We start from the raw sequence: 25,831 nt of genomic DNA, 5'->3' as shown, positions 1-25,831 counted from the left end.
AATCCTACTTTCTATTATCTCACCTAGTCAAAGTGCTTTCATTTGTATATAAACTTATATCTAACAATATCTTGGCTGCTTATGAAACAATACATTCAGTGCATATTGCTCCATATGGCAAAGGTGTATATGGCAGTCAAATTGATATAATTAAAGCTTATGATCGAATGAAGTTGGATATTTCCTCATAATTGTCATGATGAAGATGGGTTTTGATAGGTCGACAAGCCTTTTTATGCAATGTGTGACTTAAGTTTCCTGATTAATAATGAGTTGCAACAACATCTTAATCCTACCATAGGATTTCTACAACGGGATTTTCTATCACATTATTTAGTTCATTCTGTATTTTGAAGTATTGAATTGTATGAGGCCGATAAGGTTTTTTTTTTTTAATGATACCAGATGTCCAGGACATTGTCTCGATTAATTTCGGGGGTGCACAAACCTTAGTCCAATGGCCCGTAGAGGTTGTTTACACCTAAGAAGATTTTAACCTTAGACATAGGGGAAGCATATCCCCAAGCCTAAGGCCTTTACCCTTTAAGCCAACCCTAGGAGTTCAAATGGGGCATTTTATCACATCCATCTTTGTAACACCCCATTTACATAAGCAAAAGATGTCATGTATATACATAAATATAACCAGGCAAAAGATTTCATAATTTAATAAAATTAATTAATTAATCTAATGAGTCAGAAATTAAATCGTCCTGTGGTTAAAAATATGAAATAAAACTAAAATGATAATAGTATAATAACAATAATAGAATGTTTATAATGATATAAAAATACATTAAACTTATTTTCTGGCCTAATTTTATGATCGGATTGTTACAATCTTCCTTTAAAATTTGTTTTAGGCTGCCTTTAGACTTGCCTTCTCATTGTCACGTGAGCCTCACGTCCTGTCTTACTTGGCGACACTCGAGCTTTTTGAAGTCTGAACACACTTGTACCTAAAACAAGTTCAACTCCTACATTCAATAAGCGCAAGACAAGCTAGTCATTTTTATTTTTCCTATCAGGAGTTGCACATAGTTATCTCGAGTGCATTCTTTCTTACTGTTGTACCCAAGTCTCCTTGTAAACTATGACAGAACATGACAGCCATTTTTTCAACTCCAGAATGCACAATTGTATTTGATTACAGTCCTCTAGGAAGGAGAGAGAGAGAGAGAGAGACCGAGAATTTAGTGTTTCCATAAAGGATGAATGGTCTGGAAAAAGAAAAAGCCAAAAAACTGCATAAAAACCAAAATCAGTGTAAAATTTTTTTTTTTTTTTGATAAGTAAAATCAGTGTAAAATTCAATCCGCATTTGATTCTGAATCAGTTCTCAGGTTAGCCAAACACCTTCAACCGTATAATTTGGGCAACAATACCAACTTCCCCGATCAAATGTCAATAATTGGAAAAGGTAAGCCATCAACAAGCTGTCAATCCTTGTGCAAGCAACTGTCGTATTTCAACTTTTTTCTTAAGCGATCTTTGTGGTGTCACAGGTAGGCATATTATCTATGCCCTAACTTCTTGGCATTTAACCGTGTTAGCCAACACAAGAGTTTATACTTTCCTAACATAACCCATCTCTTTCTCTTTCGCCGGGGCCATAACCCAGTTCAGTAGTTTGATCCAAAGCCTCACTAAGTTGGCATATGGCACCTAACCGTTTAAACCGACAAAGCTCCCACATCCCATGTCAACCATCTCCCCGATGTTATAACGCAGCATGACCTTTGTTTCTAAGAAAGCTGTTGTAGTTTCGAAGAAATGATGATGAACTAGCAAGCAAATTCCTTGTCAACAGTCCCACTGAACCCTTTATACTGTTGAACAGAACCTTTACAAATCCATCAATTTCTGATTCGTATTGCTCATAAACAAAGAATGCAGTGAATGAAAAGACAAGGGCTGCATTTCATATCAAAGAAGATCAATATAATCAATTTCAGCTAGAAAGTTCAAATTAAAATAAAACAAGCTGAATAGTATGAAAAAATATTAAAAGCATATATTAACAGTTCTTACCTACACCAATCACTGCAGTCAATGATTGCAACAGAATAAACCTCAGAAAATAGAGAGAAACTGCTACCTGCATTGAATTATGAGAATTATATGAGGGAAAGATTTTACAAAATAACCACCACTGGTGAACAGAAACATTTTCCATTCAAATTAGAGAATTTGTTCCAGTTGATGTATAAAAGTTCTTGTTGAACATGCAGCACTAACACATTATAGGCTCGTGTATCACCACCCACTATAATTGTTTCTGTCGTATCAATTACGACCATTAAACAAAGCCATATCATCTCACAAATATTTCATGATGAGCACCAAACTTGAGTTACTATAATCTACATGCATCAAGTCCGTAAGAAGAAAAAGAAAACTCTAGTAACAGGATAATGGTTAAAACTAACAGATGGTGTCCACACAATTGTATTGGATTTGCTCGTCTGGAATATGTCTTTTCAATTGGGCTTAAGCTGGAAAGTGGGTGGCGTTGCAGCTTGGAAAGAAGGAATAAAGATGCAAAAAGTTTGTTCAGAAGCTTTCAGGCTCCCATGTGTATATGGTCAAAGACGGATACAATTTCCACTTCATAGAATCGTCAATTCATTCAATTACCTACCTTGAAGAAATTTCTCCAATCCTCCCCTTGGGCCAGGGACTGTATATGTTGGATGGCATTGTTCCATATATATGCTAGGGTTGCAACTGAATATTTCACTGCTGTTTCAGACACTTCAAAACAAGACGGAGGTATTCTCTCAAAAGTGATGGCAACTCTGTTGCAAAGCCATCATAATGAATGGAATTGACATCAGTTACAAAGGAAATAGTATTTTTGAAACATTAGTCATCGAAACACTTCAAAGAGATAATCCAAATCAAACAAAAATATAGAGCTAATGCTAATGAAGTAAGAGTTTAGGTCATTTCATGCCATTGAATCATGTTCTTAATAGAACCAACTATTGAGCCAGAGTACTACTGGAGCATATAGTCCCATATGGGTTTATTGAATGAGTAACAGGTAAGATGACGCTCAAAATGCACCAAGGAATACGGAATAATGCGTCACAAGAACCCAAAGAAATATGACCACATAAATGGCTTAATATGTCATATATAATAGAGGTTTCAACCACCCACCCCCCTTGATCTTTTCCCCCTAAAACAATATGCAAACTTTAGCAGACAAAAGTATTGATAAAGAGCCTTTGGCCATTCAGAACAATACCAAATCAAATTAAGAAAACAGCGAGGACACAATAAAAATAATGCCATGTTCCAATTTTTTTTTTTTTTGGGGGGGGGGGGGGGGTGGTTGTGGTCCAACAAAAACAAAAGGTAACAGAAACTTTTGGCAGTTTGAGGAAAAGAGAATAAAATTACAAAATCCAGTAAACAGAGTTAGCCAACTTAGCTTTCACAAGCAACAATACTTACATCTTTGATGATACAATACCATATCCAAAAAGGATAACATTAATCAGAAGCAGAAGCTTTGCAGCAGATGACATGAAAGTTCTTCCAGAAAGGAAAAACCAGTAAAACAACAGAACCAGAGAAAGAAAATATATAAATGTTTTCTTCTCGTCTCTCCACAGCAAAATGTCCGCAACTGCAGCAACATAGTTCAAGGTCATGCCATGGTAATAACTACATAATCAGCACCTTATGATTCAGAAGCCTATTCAGACACAAATTCCGTGGATACACTATTTGGCAATGTTTAATCACGGAGAACAATGCTGTAGTCGTCAGTGTCTCTAAGTTAAGAAATGGACCAGTTTTAGATCCGTGCCTCTGGTACCCTTCTAGAACAAATTAATATGCACCCAGATAACAATGGACTTCTGCCAAAAGCACACTTAAGACTGCTGGACCAAATTGGTAATGGTTCACCAAACCAAGCCCAAACACCTAGGCTTTCTATAGCAAGGACAATGCCAGTTGCACTCACTAGCAAATGTACAACAAACGCTTATTTGCAGGCTAAAATTAACCCAGGCTATTTATAAAGCCACAGGCCTAAAAGAATTATGAACTTAAAATGATCAATCTGACTCAAATCATGGAAAGTTCAATATTAAAATTATGGCACAATTGTAGAGTAAAATATAAAGTGTGATACAATGAAATAAGTTTCGAACCTTCCCCGCCGCCCAGCAATTTTTCTATTTTTGATTGTTCATTGAAGCTGTTATATCTTGCATAATATGAGTCTTCGGCTACATTGGACAATGATTTCATGGTCAAAGTGGCACCTTCCTGCATAGCAATCAGAAGAAACAAAAGCAAAACTTAAAAAAAAAAAAAATTCAAACCTTATCATTTCTATCTTTTTTCTTTTAAGTGATAAGGTATACACCCGAGGGTCTTCAACCTTACTGACCATGAGAGAATGAAAAGTAAAAAACAAAAACATAAAACTTACTTCCATGGAAACTACTGGTGAGTATCCAATATGTTTCTGAGCTGCAGCGCAGTTAAATGTTCTAGTGCGTGAGGCTAATTGAATGTAATGAACTGATACAAAATGGTTGTATTTTCTGGATCCCAATTTTTCATGCACCCATTTGACAAGAAGGAGAATATACCAAACCATCCTAGCAGGAACTTTTATTAATGGTCTGCCATTAGAGGAAGCGCTCACATTCAGCTTTGGAAAAAACAATATAAAAAGATTTCGCATAAACATCAAAGAATGAAAACTCAGAATTTGTCCTTTCTTGAGTACTCAATATGGAAGCACAATCTAAGCACAAAGAAAATGTTGATAAAGAATAAAACATATCAAAATAGGCAAAAGGGACATAATAGATATGTTCTTCTGTTGCAAGATTACATTAAACTCATCTGCTTACACTCTTAAAAGTGTCAAAGTGACTTAATGTGATCATTAATTTCTCAAAATAAGTTGGAAAAGTCATTTTAAAACTTTCTTCCTCATCTAAGACCAAAAACTCATGCCACATATTTTCTACATCATATGGATTTTTTTATTTTTTATTTTTCACAAAAAATTCTCGTCGAAGCCTCTTTTTATTAATAAGCCCTCACTAAGGTGGAGGAAAACCAATAATAACAGCTCATAAAATCAATCAACAAAGCAAGACTGCAATTAATTTATTATTATTATTTTTACAAGTAAAGATACCTCACATTATTTTCAAGTGCTGCCCAAGTACACTGGAGGTATACAAATGGGAACACCTATCTAAGGAAGGTTAGGGACAGAAGAGCAAGTAAAATCTATAAAGGATTCAAAATGGTATTTGTTATGGATTGCAGTCCACTCATAAAGAATTCAGCACGAAAGTTCTCAACTCGTGGAAAGTTCTCTCCTAATGTTCAAAGTTTTGGGCATTACACTCCTTCCAAATACTCCACATCAAGAACGAAGGAGCCATTCTTCCGATGTTGATGCTAATTCCACCCAGAATACCTCCTCAATCCACGATTAGCTCCATCAGTTGAAATGGCATCACCTATTGTGATCCCCATATGATATAGATAAGGGTGGGTGGTGTATGGGATCCCACATTGCTTGGGAAGGAGAAGTTCTTGCTCTTTATAAGGTTCTAATGGGACTCTAATTGTATCATTACTAATCCTTTTGGAATATAGGCCATGTGGTTTGGACCTTCCATTAGAGCATTACAAATGGTATCAGAGACAGGTTCCAACCAGAAATTTGGGATTTGAGCTGTGCCACCTAGAATGGATAGGCCCGACAAGGACGTCGGGAATTTAAGGGGGTAGATTGTGATACCCCATATTATATGGATAAGGGTGGGTGGTGTATGGGATCTCACATTGCTTGGGAATGAGAAGTTCTTACTCTTTATAAAGTTATAATGGGGCTCCAATTGTATCATTGATTAATCATTTTGGAGTATAGGCCATGTGGTTTGGGCCTTCCATTGGAGCGTTACACCCATTCTATCCCAAGAAGTTGGAACATTGCTGTCCCCAAGAACTTAGCCACTTCACAGTGAAGCAACAGGTAATCAATGGTTTCCCTGCTCTCTTTGCACCCACAATGCCAATCCATCAACATTATGTGCCACCTCCTCAGATTATCTATCATTAATATCTTCGCTAGTGCTGCTGACCATACAGAGAATGCCACTCTTGAGGAAGCCTTATTCTGTCATATACTTTTAAAGGAAAACGAACGTACATCTAGGAGGCGAAGCAAGACATTGTAATTATAAATTTAACTGTACAGGTAATAATCAAGAAATTTATCTATACAGTTAGATTAAATTTTCAATTTGAAACAATGAAAAGCTAGTATAAGTTCAATATTCATCCCGTCCAATTTAACAATAAGCAGCAATAGAGCTTATTTGGCAGTTGAGTGAAGGATGTGGGTTGGAGTTTAATGGCTGCATTGCTTGGAACTTATCAGAGCCTACTGCAGTATACTGAACTCAAGTTAGTGATGACCTAGGTAACTAAGCCAATTAGTATGGATTACTACACAATTTGATAAACTGGAACTTTTCCACCACAGAGGTCATAGAAACACAATAGTCAGAAAACAACAGAGGATTGGCCCAAGTGGAAATTTAGCATGAGTTGATCATCAGACATCGGCCATGCTAAACTAAAAATCTCCCAACAATCATCTACTTCATCAACTATACTAACTTTCAACCACAGAAATTAGTATAAACTTGTTCAATGCATACATATATCTATAGCATGAGAATAAATGCATAAAAATGCATGAATATGGTATAGATGGATGACTTGGAGGTAGTCTAGAATTGAAAGTTCTCAGCTTTTGGGCTCTATCTCTCACTCTCACTCCAAGTTCTGGCCATTGGTAAAAATACGTCTGAAAACTGCCATTGTTGATGCCAACTGAAAATTAGCTACTCTTGATGCATTAGCTGAGTTCGCATAAGAAATTCAGATTCTTACTTTTACCTTTGATATCCCAAGCTGTCTGATATGAGAGATACGAAGTCCCAGAACTTCATAGGCTCAAGATTAGTGATGAAAAATGCCTACAAATATCAATTTCGAGAGAATATATCATTCTGCATGTATATCATAAAAAAGGACGAAAAAGTAATTCTACATCCGTGAAAATTCTCAATGTAGGCCTACCTTTCCAGCCACAGAGACCATCCGAAAATCTAAAGCTTCTTCTGCACAGACGTGGGCATGACTAACATTCTCAGCATAGGTGAAGTCAGACATGTTTTCACCACTTCCTATAATAAACTGAAATGAGAGACCCTGTTACTTCGAAAAAAGCTAAATAGACATACACTTCACACGCAGAAATACAAGTCACTGTCAAAAGTGTAATCTCCAAAAGTTAGTACAAAGAATCAAAGTTATGATGAACACAGAGCCATCTGTGGCACACCTGGAAATCATCTCTAATGTGGGGTATAAACTACTAGATATCCAAAGAAAAACAAATACGACAAAATGAAGCAGAGTGCATCCTGAGTCTAAGAAAAAACAAACCTTCAAAACATGAGATCCTGAATAAACAAACACGTGACACCCCTAGTCCCACATTAGGAATAGGAATAACCCTTAAGTGGATAGGTTATAAAGGTATTCATGGGTGCTATGTCCAACATTAGTTAGTTACTAGGTGAAACTGGACTTAAGTGATTCTACAAAAGTTTCAAATTGACTAGTCTTTTTGTTATTATAGCACAGATGTGGCTAGCACCTTCCCTGGGTCATTACAAAACAACCATTTTGATGGTTTATTGAAGTTTCAAAAATCATCACAGTATTTAAAACGAAAGTGGTCTATAAGATGATTTGCATCAAACCTTTGCCCAACCAGATTTCACTAAATTTACTAACAATGGCACAAGCTGTGTTTCTCCAGGTCCAAAGACGTTGCTAGGACGAAGAGCGCATGTTAGGAGGCCATCAATGTTGTTAGCAAACAGGATCAGCGCTTCTGCTTGAGCCTTAAGGTCACTCATCATGTCCTCAAACTGCAGAACACATCAACAAATACTTTGAGGGGGCATGGGGAGGATAAAGCTTAGAGAAAATAAAAAACTACATATCTAAAACTAAAAGAACAAGGAGGAGAAGCCCTCTAAACAGAGACATACTTTCCAAGGGTATGTCAAGGATTCATCTCCATTATTTATATCATGTAGACCATTAAATACTACATCTGCGGAACTGTTGTATATTAGCCTTCTGACTTTGCACTCTCGGCAAGCGTTAATAACATTTTTTGCACCTGAATGAAAAGTCACAATCCAATTTTTTTTCCTTCAATACTTTTCAGTACCAAAATAAATCTTGCACGATTAAACTTATGAACCGCAGTATGATCCATTACCTTGAACTATAATCATGTAGCACTTATAGAAATGATCTCTTTGTAAGTCGCTAACATCCATATAGAATACAACAGACGAACCTTCAATTGCTGTAATCATATACGCAATTAATTGTCAAAAGCAGGAGTAATGTAACAGATAGTGACAGAAAACTAAGGCATCAGTAATTATGCACAGATAGTTTGTTTCTTTATTTGTTTGTGCGTGGCTTTAAACACCAACACAAGATAGAGGAAGGAGTAGTAGTGATCTGAGTGTTAAAGCACCAGTGCAAAAAATTCCGAGAACAAATATTTTGTTTACTTCGCCGTCATCTGACAATTTTGGACTCGATTCACACATAAAAGCAGCTCAAAGATCCCCAAAATTAAACAGAATTAAAATTTTTAATGGTAGATATTAGGTGGGAATATCTATGCTTCTTGGGTGAATAATGTTCAAGGGTTCCTTATTCTGCATATGCAGGATTGATGGCTAAGTTAAAATTACAAAGAACTACAGACAGCACTTCACGTCCAAGGCTACCATATCCTAATATATAACAACAGCTCTCACTACTTCTCCCCACTAGTACAAGAGAACACGCCTTGGAATCTATTCAGTAATTTGGCCTCTTTAGATTGGTGGTCAGTTGGTGTTGAATTGAAATATATCAACTCAATAACTTTGGGGCCTCCAGATTGAGTATGTTTTTGTGGCTTCTCTTAGATCCTAAGTCACAAAAGAGAAATAAATCACAAACTTCTTTGACAGCAAACCAATCTAACAAATCTTTAACTTCTATTTGGTTGCTCAATCAATGGACGATAAGAAAAAACACAGATAAAACTTCAAGGGTCAAGTTCATCTGTTTCTATTTCAAAATTTAATTTGAGCAAAATTATGTATATGTTCAGTGTAGCTTCCTGTTCTCAGAGGATTTCTGAATTCATTTAAAAAAAAAAAAAAATCAGCAGCCATGAATTTTAGGTTAATTTATTTTCTTTTCCCACATTATTTTTATGCAGGTCAAATAAAATTATCCGTTAGATTGCAAGAACTCCAAGAAAATTCTAGAAATCCTCCTGTATTTTTATTATTTTCTAAAAGAAAGCTGACCTCGAAGTTGGAACCGCATTTTCAGTTTAGCACGATAATTCTTCATCCCCAGCCCATTTACCGGCAACCAACAAATTTCAAGACGTGAGCTTGTGTTAGTTTTCTAAACAATTAACACTAACGATCAGGTCCTAAAAGGTCAAATTCTTGTTCTCGTTTTCCATTTTGTCACCACCAGAAGCAGAAGATACAGAGCGAGAGCGTTGTCAAGTAATCATCACATATATTTCTATAAAAATTAAAAAAAAATTAAAAAAAAAAAAAAAAAACTGAAAATTTAGGAGTCAAGCATCGCAATAACATTCAAATACCCAGCTCAGCCGAGTAGACTCTCCCACAGTTCCTCACGCTATCGTTTCCTTTCCTTAAGCGTATTTTCTCAGCAACCAAACAGTTACTGAAACGACAGATGCTATAAAAATAATTATAACACTAAAAGTGAAAATAATAATAATAGACCTATGTCCCACATTTGACATGAAACTCAGCCGGGTGGACTTTCACAGATTTTCTCTCCCGCGTTTCTCCCGGCATCCAAACAAGTGACAAAGACAAAACAGACACCGATATAGAATAGGCAGATAGAGTATAGAGAAACCTTGGACAATTTGAGAATAATCGAGAACGTCTAGGGGGTGGCAGGAAGCGCGACCGGAAGAGAGAGCTTGGGAGAGAAGGGAGTCGTGGAGGGGATGGAGGTGGAGGGAGCGAGGGGAATCGGCAACTCGAACGATCCAGTTGGGGAGTGCCAAGAGCCTAAGGACGAGAGATCTGCCAAGGAAGCCTCGACCACCAAGGACAACGCAGGTCCTGCGGTTCAGCTCCGTGAGCCGGTCCTCCATTTTCGATAATTTCCTTATGATCGAAGGAAGAGAGAGAGAGAGAGAGAGAGAGAGAGAGAGATGGTTAGAGAAATTGAAATGGTGGATCGCAGAGGGGGGTTAATGCTTTTTATATGGCCTGCCCGGCCCTCTTTCTCTATATTAATAGGTATGGTGTTTGGCGCGGAAAGCATTTCTTTAATAATAAAATGTGCCCTTCTCTCTCGTTTTGGTTGTTTTGTAACTTTTGTTCCCACCGGTACTGTAGACTGTAGTTTGTTGGCCGGCACCTCTCCTTCTCATACTGAGTGCCCTCCCTCTGTTTAATTAAATTGATTGAATTAGTATTTCAAAAATAATAATAATAATAATAATAATAAATTATTTAATTTGGCTTTATCTTATAAAAAATTCTACATAAAAATTTTATATCATACACATTCACATAATCAATATATAATTTGTCATTTTTATCTATTCTATCTTAATGCTTAAATATATGTGTATTTAAATAAAAGAATAAAAATAATAAATCACATATTGATTAGATAAAAGTATATTATATAGGACTTTTTGGAATATTTCTCTTATCTTATATATGGATTCGGTAATTCTTACGGCTAATCAGATTAAAATTGACTCGTATACAATACAAATATGACTTAAGACTCAAAAAAAACCTAAGACATAAATTACCAACCCTACTTCACCTAACTGCCTTTTTTTTTTTTTTTTTTATAACATAGAGGGGAATACTATCTTTAGTTTTCTTAATAAGAAATCAGGGAGTTAGCAATTGATGATTCACTTAATTAGAATTGGGGGGTTTAAGGGATTCGACATCGGAGAGTATTTCAGAATCACCCGGTGTTTCGCAATTGTATTTGATTAGAGTGTAGATTTAAGAAAAATAAATAAACAAAACAAGATTCAATTAGCAAGTAGATGTATTATGTTTTCTTTCAAAAAATTAAAGATGTATTTTTCTGGTCCGATCAGCAATAATAGCCATTACTTGTATGAGGTTCTGAGATGTGTCAGTCAAATGAGGTATGATGATGTCTGTTCCTTCAAAACCGAAAAAAAAAAAGGCAGACTTTATGGCATAGGAAGTGGGTGTTGGTTGGTAAACCCATCCATCAACAATGGTACCTTAAAGCCCAAAAAATAAAAAGTAAAAACAAATTTAACTCCAAAATATAAATTAAAATTTAAAGCTTCAACAAGAAAAGTTGCGGACTTTCACAGCCAAATCCCAACAAGTCATTCCAAATCCAAATCCCTCCTTTTTTTCCCTTTTTTTTTTTTTTTTTTTTTCTAAACAAGTTAATTTCATTAAACTAAAAAAGTGATCCATGAGGAAGAGATGGAGTTCCCCAACAATCACCTCAAAAAGTAAAAGAAAACAGTACAAAGTAGTGAATGAGTTTATTTGAGACCAATTTCTTGGTCTCTACCCATATCCTATAAAAAGACGCCACCTTATAGAAAGACAGAAATATATTTGCAAAAATGCGAACAATGGAACCACCGTCGGAGACCGTAGAACCTCCGCTGGAAGCGGTAAAAGTGGTAGGTGCACTGTCACATATTATCTGGAGATGATTTTTAAAGAAGTCCACAATCCCTCAAACAAAATCACTAGTTAAGGAAAGTGGTAACATAAGGTAGCAACCAGAATCTAAACTGAGTCACCAACGTCTAATCAATATAGGCAGTGGCGGCGCGTGCAAGACACTCACCACCTGAGGAGGTGGACAAATGAGCAAATCTAAAGGATCTGAGGCCTCTTAAGCCGGTGGGGCTGCACATGGTCGCCCATGCCGCTCTAGGACACAGCTGCAGTTGAAAAACCCGCACGATAAAGGCCGCGCGTGCGCCAAATGCGTCGAGCAAAACCATATTTTGCTTCCGCGAGCATGAAGATTGACAACCACAGAGGCTGAATCGGCATCACGTGTTGGTCGAAAGTTGCTGGAAAGCAGTAGATCAGCGTGAATCAATGCTAAGGAGGGAAAACTAAGGAAAAACCTAAGCCCCCTCCTCCCAGTGAAAAAGAAGGAAATATCGATCCGGAAATTTCAGAGAGAGAGAGAGAGAAGGTGAGAGACGGAAGGAGACTATTTTATATAAATCCCTCCCACTTCTACTGCTTTAGGGCCATTCCTCATCTTTTCTGCACCCACTGAACATTATCAAAGCTTCAGGTAAAGAAATAATCCTTTTTTTTTTTTAATGTCTCCCATTGATTGCAAAATTTCGAATGAAACAAAGTGACTTGTTGCTCCCTCTCCAAACAACAAACGGCACTTGAACCTACAATTTCAACTCATTTGGGTTGTGGGAAGCTAAGGGTTTAGACTCAGAATTTCATTGCAAAGGACTTTTACATATTCCCACTTGCAATGGATTCACTTCCACGGAGCTGCTCAGGTATGGAGTTCCATGAAAATGTATTTGCAAAATCAGCACCCTTGCTGCAATACTGTTGCTGTGGCGAGTCCTTGCTGCTATACTGCTAAGAGACAGGCAAGCTTGGCATCTGAGAGGGGCTAAATATTACATCATTCAAATTCCCAAATATTCCAGTACAACGTGTAACAATGAGTCTGTATTGTAAATTATAATTGTTATGAGTAAATGTTATTAAGGTCTCGTTCACTTTCACAAAAAATTTCATCTCATTTCAGCTCATACATTACAACTTTTCTAAATTCTCACACAAAATATAATCAACAATTTAGCTTTTTCAAATCCCAAAATAAAAATAATTAGCTTCATATGGAAGATTTAATTTTTAATTATTGTATTTTCTTCCAGGAATGCAGCATGTATCTTTTCTTCTTTTTTTGTGAGCAACATATTCTAAGCTTGAGAAATATCTAAGAAAATATAAAAGGTATATTGACAAATAGATCTGTGGAGTTGCAGTTCACAGATTGATTAATGGCTTACCGTGTCCTATACAACAAAAGAAACATGCTTCGAAAACATCTTAAAATTTATCCTTTGCTTGGCGTATGATTCCCAAGGCTTCTGCCTCATCAGCTGCTTCTGAAATATTTAAGGACCTTCTGATTTCCGTACTTGAAGTGCGAAGAAAGGGATTGCAAGACTTCTCAATCATCAGTGTAGTTGGAATCTGATAAACCAGAAACATAGTCAACTTCGATTTAGCAAGACATACAAGGATCAAAGGAGAATACGTAAGGTGGAGCAACAGGGGAAGCACGCAAGACAGGAAACACTCATTGCTGGGAAAAAAGAATAAACGCATTTTGGGGTTCAAAAACTTCAAATTTAGATATCTGGAAAGACATTCCCATCACTTATCAAGGAAAGGAAGTCCAAGAATTACCGTTGGTAAGCCCTTGCTGCGAATATGGGCTACATTGGCTGCATAGGACTTGAGTGCCTCATTTTGGGGTTCAATAGACACAGCAAATTTCGAATTACTCTGCCAAAATGTATAACTCAAAGTTAGGGCCTGTATGCCTTCTAAGCTTCAGGAAGGAAAAAAGAAAGACTGGGGAACACTAAAGGCTAATGGAGGAAGATAACTAACCAATGTATACTCATGGCCACAATATATATTCGTATCATCGGGCAAAGCCATGATCTTTTTAAGGGATGTGAACATCTACAACATAGATTATGAACTGTTATATAGATAAATCGAGATAAAAGCATTAGATATTGGCCAGTTTTCTCAAATAACTGAACTTCGACATTTACTGTCATTATGGAGAGAACACACTAGGAATCTAACCATTCCTTGGCTTGAGCATTTCAATATCTTTTTTTTTTATAGGTAAACGATAATGATATATTAATACAAATAGGCATAGCCCAATTACATGGGGCGGGGTATACAAAAGATAACACCTATTTAGGAAGAGATAACAAATATACTGTCACTATGGAGAACACACACTAGCAATCTAACCATTACTTTTTTTTTATATAGGTAAACAATTATAATATATTAATAAGAATAGGCATAGCCCAAATACACGGGGGTATACAAGAGATAATACCCATTTAGGAAGAAGAAATAGAAATAAGAAAATCATGAAAATCGAGGCCATTGAGATCTACAGCTTTGGCCCCAAAAAAACAGAGTTCTAACAAAAAGTAATCTAATCTAAGATACACATCAATGGATTTACCTTTATCTGCAAGCATCTTCTGACATCTTAATTTTGTGAAATTTCCATTTCTCCAAGAACACTTAATTTCCAAAAATGTGGATTTATTACTAGTATACATTATTAAAAAATTGGTACTTTTTCTTTAGGAAAAATAATAAGAAAGTTTAAATAAATTTATATCAGGTAAAGTTCTAAAAAGTTGAGTCACATATGTTCGTTAAGCTCACACCACACCATCAAATGCATTTCCCACTTAAACTTCCTAACCTGTAACAAAGAAATTAAATAAAGTACCTTGTGGTTTGTGGAGAGAAGTCATAGAATCAAAATGCGGGAGTATCAGGGGGGTTGGTGTTCTAATGAAATCAGGGCGCATATGGTGTGGGGTTGTGGAAAAACATTTGCTCCGGATTAGAGAGGTTCACCAATTTTTTCAGATTTGCGGTTGTTAGAGGTCATGGTATTTGTTTTTGACATGATGTTTGGGGTGGTGCAAGGGCTCTTAAGTATGTTTTTCCCACGCTCTACCAGATTTCTAGTAACAAAGAGGCTGTGGTGGCTGACTTCTTGGTGTGTTCCAATGGTTCTTTCCATTGGAATGGTAGTTTCTTGCAAGCGGCTCATGATTGGGAAATGGGAATGTTTGCAGATTTTTTTGCCTCCTTGTATGCTATGCTGTTTGGCAATGTGTTGGAGGATAGGGTGATTTATACTCCTGGCGGGAATAAAAGGTTCTCGGTGCGTTCCTACTATAAGGACCTATCAGGATTTTCTAATGATCATTGTTTTCCTTGGAAGGCTATTTGGAATTGTAAGGTACCTCCTAAGATTGCTTTCTTTATATGGACGGCATCCCTTGGGAGAATTCACAGCTCTTAACAATTCTGAGGAATCGTGATCTCATCATTATGGATTGGTGCTTCTTGTAAGAAAGATGGGGAATCCATGGATCATCTATTGTTACATTGTGAGATGGCTTCGTGTTTGTGGAATGAAATCCTTAACCGGACTGGTGTGGCATGAGTTATGCCTGGTTATGAATATTATTAAGTGCTGGACAGGTATTAGGGGAAATGTTCACATTGCCGCTGTATGGAGAACGATCCCTCGTCGTATTATGTGGTGTTTGTGGATGGAGAGAAATAAGAGGTGCTTTGAAGATAGGGAGCGTTCTTTGGATGAGCTGAAGAGATTCTTTTGCAATACTTTATTTTTTTGGGCTTTGGTCATTATTTGTAATGAGGACAGTTTTCATAATTTGCTTGTATCCCTCACTAGTGCTTAGTGGTACTTGGGCACTTTCTATGTATACTCCTCGTGTACTTAGGCTATGCTTTTTCCTATCAATACAAATTACTTTTACATATAAATAAAATTAAATAAAATTTCAAAGTGACAGCAATACATCTGCCGGTACCCTCCTTGCCTTCAGCAACACGAGAGGCTCTTACTTCGACCATTCACATTAAATATTAATTATACAAGTCATGCTAATATTGCAAGCAAAGTTAAACATATGAGATCCTATTTTACTTTGAAACACAATCAATTAGTTAGTCAGTGCATGATAGATTAGTTAACTATTGTTCATATTTCAAAGTGATACTAACAAAAAAAAAAAAGTTCATATTTACAACCAATAAACTTCATTTTTACCACACATTGCCATGCATTACGTCCTCTCAATACACAAAAAATACACTTTACGACAGATTGACAAAGGTAAAAGTGCCTGCTCCACAGATATATCTCTAAACAGGGCATAGGCAAAGAATTCAAGTTAGGTTTACCTGTTCGGGGCTTCCTTCGAAAAGCTTGCCACATGATAAACTGAACAAAGTGTCTCCTGTAAAAATGGCCCCAGAACCAGGAAAATAGAAACTAACGTGGCCTGCATGCAATATTAGATCAGAGAAAGTTGAAAAAAGAAAATGAAGGCAGGAAAACTAGAATCATCCGCAATAAGATCCAGACTATGGTGTGGAGACAAGAACCCGTTTCGAAGAAAAAGGTGCTATATAGGTTGATCATTGGCCTGTATATCTCAGAAAGTCTCAAACATTGTATACAAGCAAATTTCTCATGTTCACTTCATCCACCAATCTGATGGATGGCTCAGGCAAAAGAACTGCCAGATAACAAACCTATACGAAAGTTTAGCAACCTTGTATGAGGTAATATTTGGTATACTATTTTCCATAAAGGAACAAAAGTTAGAGAGAGAGAGAGAGAGAGAGAGAGAGGTAGAACTCCAGGCAGTCGAGGTAAACTTAGATGCGCAAAGGGGAATGAATTGCTTGGGAATGGAATATACAAACACTCTTAATTTCTATGCAATTAAAGTTTTTTTTTTTTTTTTAGAAGTAAAAAGGGGAAAGTAATATTAAAGGGGGCATTCCGAGTAATATTAAAGAATTTTAAGCAAAAGGCAGTCAAAGAATTTCCATTAGGGGCTTTATGCTAAACATTTCCTGCCTCCAATCCTCTGAGCTGCAGGCCCAATTGCATCTAGAATTGCACAGAAAAGACTTTATCTCATGAAAACAAGTAATTGCTGCCGGGCATTTGTCCTTATGAATGGTTTCATTTTTGTAAATTTCTAAAAACAAGAAAAGGGGAAGAAAAAAACAACTACAAAGAATGATGATCTAACATAACTTCCAAAGCAACAATGTCCACGATCAATACATGTCAGGTTTGATAATGAATGTGTGCATACGTGAGAGAGAGAGAGAGAGAGAGAGAGAGAGAGAGAGAGAGAGAGAGAGAGAGAGAGAGAGAGAGAGAGAGAGAGAGAGGAGAGAATTTCTATCAGATTTTCTAATACAATCGGGTAATCAAGTATGACCTCGAGTATGCCCAGGAGTTTCCATTACAACCACCTCATGGCCGGCAAACATCCACTTGTCTCCATCATTCAAAACAATATCAATACCAGGAATCCTATCCCTGTCTATTGCGGAACCAATCACCTACAAGTAACAAAGAGCAAGTGGAAAACTTTATGAACATTGTGGGCAATATAAAAACTGTACGCTTCAAGAGAACAAGGCAAGAAGACTACTTTGAATTTTTCAGAAAATCTTCTAAACTGACAATAAATTCAACCATTGAATCCAAAGCTAATAAAACAAAAGAAACTAAATTAACTAAAAGAAGTATAGAAGCAATATTAAAATCAAGAAAACATATTCAGTAATTCTTAAAATGTATTTCTAAACTGTGGAATCCCTAAATCAAAACACACTAGAATAACTTCAAACACTGGATCTGTAGAATATTCTAAAGAAAGAAGAAGGGTCATGCCCAGCCCCAAATTAACTCCAATATATATAAAAGCGATAAAAAATAAAGAAAAAAGTACTCATTAATTCTTAAAATGTAGTGATATTTGCAAATTCGAGATTTGATACAAATCCTATCAGGGATAAAAATCAACAAGAGAAATGTGTAATATGATGGATATGAAAAGTTTTGACGAAATACGATAAAAGAGGAAGAATTGGTGTGGACCACAAATCATTTTCAAGAACAAAAGACAACCAAACAAAATTACCATCCCAGATGATTGGGTCCGGCTAACCAAAAGTGTCACCAAACTCAAGGATATAAGAATATGATCAGAAGTTTATTTTATAACAAGGAGCAGTATTATGGCTTCCATAAAAAAGAGTTTCCATGATGGGTCCCGGTATTGCATAAAAGAGTTCATGTCCCAATGTTCCTTTGAGAGTCAACAATCAATGATAAGAGAAAAAAGAAAAGAAAAACCATTTACCAGAAGAAAAAATGTAATACCTTACCCTGAGACATTAAAAAAAATGCCGTACCTTTGCACCGTACCTTTCTTTTAGCTCGGCATTCCCACCAGTGTGATCGTGATGATGATGAGTGTTCAATATGTATGTCAAATTTCGATTTTTCCTCCTCAAGGCATCTATAATAGGTACAGCCTCGGAAGGATCAACAACACCAACTGTGCCCGTATCTACATCATGTAAAAGATAGGCATAGTTGTCCCTGAGACATGGTACCTGAAAATGAAAACAAATCCAGGATATGTATGGTTGATGGAGTGTATAATTGAAAACTGATTAACTTGTAAGTTTGGGTGACAACGCATGTGCATACATGATTTCAGCCATTTTTTTTTTTTTTATAAGTACATGATTTCAGCCATACCTTTAGGGAGTAAACATATAATAAATGATCAACTTTCCCCTGCTTGTGTGGATGAAGCTACTAATTAAAGATGGAAGTACATCAATTCACTCTTTTGCAAACCAAAAGAAAGTGACTTATACAGCAGAGTCTAAAGTGATTAGGCCCTTTAAAACTGCTTGAACAGGTGTTAGTATATCACCATCTTCAACATCCTCTCTTTGATTAGGAAAGCCACGCTCCTAATCAAAGAGAGGAAGGCGGCGCTGGTATATACTAGCACCTGGTGTCCATTCCAAGTTACAGGTTTACTGCTGGGCCTCCTTCCCCTAAAAGTTAAGTGTGGCAAGTTCACTCACTGCACATATAAAAAACTTACCAAAATGAGCGGAGAGATCAGAAAAATTTCTTTTTCTTTTTCTTTTTTTATTTTGGGGGGAGAGAGAATAAAGTGAGTCAATGGTGGCCATGGTAAACAGCAGCCTGAGTGGGAGAAAAACTAAAAAACGAATAGACTACAAGAATTAATTCAATCCCATCTTATGTAAGCTAAGGGCTTCTATCTAAATTCTAACTCATACCGGAGAAAGTATCTGGAAAGGATTTCAACATAAAACTATGGGGCTTATTTGCACTGCCAAACTTTGTATTCAATACCGTTTCAGCATATATTGGCTTTAACAAATCAAAAAAATATTGGCTTTAGAAATGTTCTTCCACTATATCTAGTATATTCTTGGAACATTAATCCCATGATATCAAGGGATAAGGCCCCACCAATCCTTCTAATTGACGACAACCGTTTATTCAAAGTGATGAGGATGGGAAATAATTTTTTAACAATCCAAGTAGATAAAGGTCAATAGTTGGGAAGCCAAATTATCTTGCTCTATTAGACCAGACAAGTTAGTGCACAAAACCAATTCTTAAAAGCTCTTAAGATCCCTAAAAAAAAGGTCCTCATGGTTCTATGTCAGGATTGATGCTACTTGTATTATCCATTATCTTAAGCAAGCCCCCAAGTCTTGGACTAATATATAGGCCAAATGGATAACATTTTTTTTTTACAAGTAAAAATTTATTAACATCAATAGGCATAATCAAGTACACTAGATGTATACAAGAGAGAACACCTAGCCCATAATAGAGAGACCGTAATGAACAGTAAGCCCATATAGGGAACAACGCCCGAGAGGAAGAACTAGAAACATATCCAATATATACCAAGCCTGAGAGGGACACCGAACCCCTTGTTTCCCACATAACTAAGACTCCACCCGAAACTCCCTTAGAAGCACTATTCTACATACTCCACCCGAAACTAATACTCCACCCCTTCCTACGAGGACAAAGGAAAGCTTCACATTACTACTAGTCCTGCCCTCCCTCTAGTGACCTAGTCCTCCCTCGACTTGGACTAACTCCCCTAATGTCGTAGTTAATTGCCCAAGTAAGACGCTTTAACTCCCTGCTCTTCTTCTTAACTCTTGATTTTGTTTTAAGTGACCAGCCTCAAAAGCAATGAGTAGTGTTGTGAATTGGTCGTCAAATCCTTTGCATGTAATCCCCACACACTGCTGTATTTCATTAACCTTTTGCAAAACCCAATCCGATGATGAACCAACTATGAAAGGAAGGGATAACAAGGGGACAACATCTTCCCCAGAGCTCCCAACTGTATGGATGATAATACGTGACACGACCCGTGAACCCAACACGAACACGATATGAAATTAGCGGTGTGTATTTGATCTTAACGGGTTTGGGTCAAAACGGGTTGACCTGTTAAGACACGATTTATAAATGGGTCAATAACGGGTTAACTTGCTTAACACAAAATCAACCAATTTTGACCCGTTTACAATTTATTTCAAAATTAAACTTTTATTATTGTTAAATTATAATATTGGTATTTCTCTGTATGCATATGTTTTTATTGTTTTTATTGTTGGGATTATAATTTTAGACTTATGCTCATATTTGTTATTGTATGGTTTGTAATATTAGTTTTATTATATGTTAAATTTGAAAAATATTGATATATATTTTTTAAGATATTGTGGTTATTAATAAATATAGATTTTAACTTTTATATAAAATTATGCTAATCAGGTCAAATGACTTATCCATTTTAGTTCAACCCATTTACATAAAACAAATGGGTTTAAATGAGTCGCGTCGTGTCGTGATAAGGGGGAATTATGGAACTTTTTTGTACTTTCTTTGGTTCAATGGCTTTCAGCTATAGTTTTAAAGGGAGGGAATGTTCATGAGTTTTTGCTTTCTTTTCAACTTTCTAGAATGTAACTAGGTGTCTCTTTTGTATAGTTCATGTGTACATGGGCTTTGCCTAGTTGTGATCGTTCAATGAAATTTCTTACTTGTCAAAAATAAATAAATAAATTGTATCGTGTTAACATATTTCTAATTAATTATTAAACAAGTTAAAACGAGTGACACGACACAACCCGTTATCTAAATGGGTTGGGTTAGGGTTTGGGAGTTTGGCACGTTTAGCTTAACGGATTGGTTCAAGTTGACCTATATAATCGAATATTCATGACTTGACACGACACAAACACAACCCGAAAACACGATTTGTCACCCCTACCCAACTGCACACCAAGTCCTAAACATTCCTCCTTGCAAGGCACCAACGAAAAACCCAAAATTTCCTCCACTCCATCTCTTGCATTCAAATCCCATACCTCCTCAATAGCTCTATTGTTGCTGTCACAAGATGCCTAAAGAGATACCGACAAATTGGTTCTCTTTGTCATGACTCAAGAGTGGTGAGGCCATGGTCACCATTGGAGGTTTTGGGTTGGCAGCAAACCCGTAAAATCCCCCAAGTCTTGGCAGTGCATCAAGATCCTTCACCTCTGGCGTGGGTGTCGTTGTTTCGTCAGCGAGAACATCAATAGGAGGTATGCCACCCTCGGCGATCCTTTATGTGCCACTTTGATAGGCCCTTCATCTTCCTTAGGCCTCGAAGTTACACCATTTTCCTTCAGCTCCGACATGGATGCCATCGTTTCTTCAGGGAGAACGATAAACAATGCCACCATTTCTTCTGGCGTGGCCACCATTGGCCTTTCTGTGTCACCCGTGGCTAAGGGCATTCCATTTCTGTTGTCTCTATGGCTATACCCAACATAGAATCCACTTTGAAAGACCCGATCTTCCTTTTGACCCGCCACACTCTTCTGGATCTGGTTATAGGGACTAGGCCGAACCCGACTTTCTGTTTTCCTTTATCTGATTTTAAAGGACACGGGCCTATCTTGGGCTCCCTCTTATTGGGCTTTACAGACCTATTACCTCCAACTAAAAGCAATTCTATTTTCATAGATTAAAAAAAAAAAAAAACAATAACTGCGTTCAACTCGGCAAGTTGATAATGTACTGTGAATCTCCCTTTCAGCCATACTGTCATAGGGTAGACCACTACCTTCCCTTGTTGCATAAGGAACAACTCTTATGCTTTCAAGGGAGTCAGACTCCTTTTGCTAGTTCTAACCTTACGTGGTCTGTAGAGTCTCCAGGCCACTTTCACAGTTCCCCTTCTTGCCCCTAGTATCAAACTGAGTCACTGAAGCATGACCCATCTTCAAAGTTGTCGCATACGATTGCCTCGCCACCGTGGTTCTGATTGGGTCCGTTTGTTTCAACTCCAAATTGATGTTCTCATGACCGGATGTCTTCTTTTGGCTTTCCCTCCATGACCCATCATTAGGAATGGAGAAAAACAGAGCAACGGCTCTGCATAGCTCGATAACAAATTTCTCCCAACCCAACCCTTCATATCCTTCCAGAATGACTAGATCAATCCGCCAGCCTCCTCCACCATATTCGATAACAGTTAGATATCTACCATGCACGTTGGAGCCTCGTTGAGCCATGAAAGCTTTGTTTGCTTCGCGTAAGTGTTTTGTGAATTCCAAGTTTCTCTCCGCTTGTAACATTGCTTCCACCGTAGCTACCAGCCACCCTATACCACTACAACCCAAATGGATAACATAGGCATCAGGTTTCACTAATGCTGATTGGGAAAAGAAAATTCTCCTTTAGATTGAGGATCAACTTCTTGGTGTTGTACCTTTCTAGGAGGTACTTCGATCACACAAAAGAGATAAAAGATAGCAATAGCAAAATCTAGTGCAGAGGCCAAGTACAGAATAATAGCTCACATCTCTGCTAAATTAGCATGCTACAACATTTTCTTTTTCCAACTTCAACTCCACTCTAAATATTCTTGTAATAATCATACTGTTTTCCAAATTGCCTCCAAACCTCCTTTATTTCCACATCATTTCTCAAGTCTAAGGACCAATTTCCAAATATTTCTTTCCAAAGTTTTCTGATCATCAAAATATACATAATATATACATGATCTAGCTTCAGGGGGAGAGTGATGTCACGTTATTATAATATGTAGGATGACATTGCAATCATGAAGTATATCCTATGGCATAGATCAAGAAGTAATTTTATCCTCTCATTTGCAAAACCAGGTCCTAACAATATCAGTTATAAAAATGCGCATGATTGAGAGCCATATCAAGTGCAACATTGTGACATGACAACAATGCAGTAACTGTTTTGTCAAGGTTTCATACATTTTGTCATTCCAATAATATTTTCTTTCTGCCTCTGATTTATTGTGATAATTGATTTACAGGACACTGTATTAAGCTCAGAAACCATTATCAAAATATATTTCAAATACTATGGTTGTATTATGGAATGATTTCTTCACTTGGGTGGGAACAGCTTGGGTGATGCCGAGAAGGGTGACTGATCTCCTAGATTTTTGGAGAGGCCTTCAGGGTAACTCTCATATGACAACAATATGGAAGATGGTCCCAATATGCCTATGGTGGTGCATTTGGAGGGAGAGGAAAGAAAGAAGCATTGAAGATCGAGTGGTCAATGGATCAGCTTAGAAATTTTCTTCAATACTTTATTCAATTGGTCGGTTGTAATTGATTTTAATGGAATGAACTTTCATGAATTTCTTGTATTACTAAACTAGCACACACAGGCGATGCTCTTGTATATGTCCCGTATACTTGAGCTTTTGCCTATTCTTATATCTATAAAATCTTGTTTACTGATCAAAAAAATGTTGTACAATGTTTAAGTGATATTGTGACAAGTATCTTGAAACCACTGTTAAATTGCAAGTTTTTAACTTCCTTTCAACAAAATATATGTGTAACTTTTGCGTCATGCATGGTTCAGCCCATGCTTCAATTTTATTTTGACAATTAAAAAGATTCAGCAGGAAACATTCAACATCACATGCAGGGAGGACCATGACCCAATAGGTTCTGAGTAGTATAAGATCATGACTTCTTATCTTTAATTAAGCGATTCTAGATTGTATTTAGGCATTATTTTGAATACCTCCTTATACATAGGCTATGCCTATTTCATTCGTATCAATAAAATTTACTGCTTACTTGTCAAAAAAAAAAAGCAAAAGTATCGCAAAGAAAAAAGAAAACAGAAACATTTGAAAAGAATACTGCTTATATCCAATTGATCAGCAGCTCATCGAGAACGAGCATTACCAACCCCCATCAGAAAAACAAAAAGAAAGGAAAAAACTGCTTTACCAATTCAATTTGCAATGTCGAAAACAGATTAACAACACTGCAAAATTGGTTCACTCTAAGGGATCGACTAGCTCCGCGCAAGGTTTTTAACGGTGTAGACAAGAATCGAAGGAACCCATACAAAAGGCCTTTTCTGAAGCAAAGTTGTCTCACGCCCGGCCAAACGCGAAGCCCACTCCTCACCTATGAGAAAGTAATTTAAATTCAATAACTACATAGTGAAGAATAATATTTTCTAATATAAACGCCGAATATAAGAATGGCTGGCTCAATCTTTCAAAAGTAAACACAGCATTTTCAAGACATTCTGATGGGAAAAAGGAACTATACAATGAGACAAAAAAAATTGAAAAATAATCCAATTGTTCTCTTGAAATCCACTCCAGATCAAATGCTCCCCAACCAAAAGGAAAACCCACAAGTCATTTCATTAGATTCACACAACAAGGATGGGAACAAAGACCCAAAAACTCACAGTAAATCAAAACCCAACAAAAAAAAAAAAAATCAAAATCAAAGGAAAAAGTGAAAATAAGTACGCATGGGATAACTTAGTACACATGCAAACGAAAAAAACAAAGAAACATTAAAAGAAAAAGGAAAAGGAACAGATAGGCAAACCCTAGAGCAAGGAAAGGCAGCCATGGCAGAGGAGGCCCTGGAGATCATCTGCAAAGAGGGAGAGAAGGGGAGAGAGAGAGCATGGGTGGGTTGGCACCTTTTGCAGGCAATACTAATCATAACACCACGCGTTTTTTATTTATTCAACTGTACTTTTTGTTTTGGGAAGCCTCACCCTCACTCTCTCTACACTCCCAAGTCCCAACCCCACTTCATAATTTTGACGAGAAATGCTACGCTGTCATGTACTTAAAACTCTCGTCGCCCTTCGGTTGACTAAAATATTAAAATTTTTCTATAAGTTTTCAATTGAAAATAATAAAATATTACTTTTTATTTTGATTCTTTCGTTTTCAATCCAATATTAATATCATATTTTCAATCATTTTTATTTAAATAATTAATCTTTCAACTCAATTAAAATGTCATATCAATCTATAAAACTAAAACTTATATAAGCAAGTTATGGCTATTATTTCATTTTCATATATTTTACAAATATGATATTTTTTATTATTCTTAAATTATTTTTTGTTTTTCTAAAAATAAAATAAAAATTAATAAACAATACCTCATGTTTAAATAAAAATGAAATAATAATGTACTTAGAATTCTGCATTCAAATTTGAAGTTTTGATGGGATAAAAATCCTTACTTTATTTTTAAAAATAATGGTTGGTATTAGATAAATTCACTCAACAGTGTTTAATGTTCACAGTTTCATAAAACCAGTAAAACATGCCATCAAAATATTAATTAAAAAACCACTTAGATGTTCATAATCATTAGGTCAATGGTAAATAGCAAAATATTATTATCAAAAGAGAAAAAGCGTTTATATGTAAAGGACTCAAATTTATTATTAGTCAAAACATGATTTACTAATTATTTAGGGAAGCTACGGCATCAATTTAACTAGACACACTCACTCATTGAAATACAATTGTGGCCACTAATATCAATAAGAATATACGTACAATTATTTTTACAGTATTTTT

At 36.4% G+C, this 25,831-nt stretch overlaps 2 protein-coding genes across 3 annotated transcripts; both read right to left on the bottom strand.

Moving 5' to 3' along the window:
• Positions 1–1,298: 1,298 nt before the first annotated feature.
• Positions 1,299–10,477, bottom strand: LOC121268290 (3beta-hydroxysteroid-dehydrogenase/decarboxylase). The gene is made up of 12 exons (XM_041172488.1): positions 10,057–10,477; positions 8,360–8,449; positions 8,124–8,257; positions 7,830–8,000; positions 7,141–7,257; positions 6,958–7,037; positions 4,454–4,649; positions 4,170–4,287; positions 3,463–3,637; positions 2,642–2,798; positions 2,032–2,098; positions 1,299–1,914 (listed from the first exon to the last, which is right to left on the bottom strand). Exons 1-12 carry the CDS (start codon positions 10,298–10,300, stop codon positions 1,721–1,723), a joined length of 1,743 nt encoding a protein of 580 aa, XP_041028422.1. The 5' UTR covers positions 10,301–10,477; the 3' UTR covers positions 1,299–1,720.
• A 1,894-nt stretch (positions 10,478–12,371) lies between these two features.
• On the bottom strand, positions 12,372–25,014 carry LOC121242817 (hydroxyacylglutathione hydrolase 2, mitochondrial-like). Of its 2 annotated transcripts, XM_041140780.1 has the most exons (9): positions 24,834–25,014; positions 24,213–24,395; positions 18,261–18,464; positions 17,279–17,402; positions 16,221–16,321; positions 13,845–13,919; positions 13,638–13,736; positions 13,235–13,421; positions 12,372–12,821 (listed from the first exon to the last, which is right to left on the bottom strand). In XM_041140780.1, the coding sequence occupies exons 1-8, from the start codon at positions 24,951–24,953 to the stop codon at positions 13,275–13,277; spliced, it is 1,053 nt and encodes a 350-aa protein (XP_040996714.1). In that variant the 5' UTR covers positions 24,954–25,014; the 3' UTR covers positions 12,372–12,821; positions 13,235–13,274. The 2 variants fall into 2 exon arrangements, with proteins under 2 accessions (XP_040996714.1, XP_040996705.1); XM_041140771.1 differs by lacking the exon at positions 12,372–12,821 and having other exon boundaries at positions 13,163–13,421.
• Positions 25,015–25,831: the final 817 nt, after the last annotated feature.

Source organism: Juglans microcarpa x Juglans regia, chromosome 1D (genome assembly GCF_004785595.1).
Source record: "Juglans microcarpa x Juglans regia isolate MS1-56 chromosome 1D, Jm3101_v1.0, whole genome shotgun sequence".
Taxonomy (NCBI): domain Eukaryota; kingdom Viridiplantae; phylum Streptophyta; class Magnoliopsida; order Fagales; family Juglandaceae; genus Juglans; species Juglans microcarpa x Juglans regia.
The sequence above is the reverse complement of the archived record's forward strand: the minus strand, read 5'-3'. Positions and strand labels throughout refer to the sequence as shown.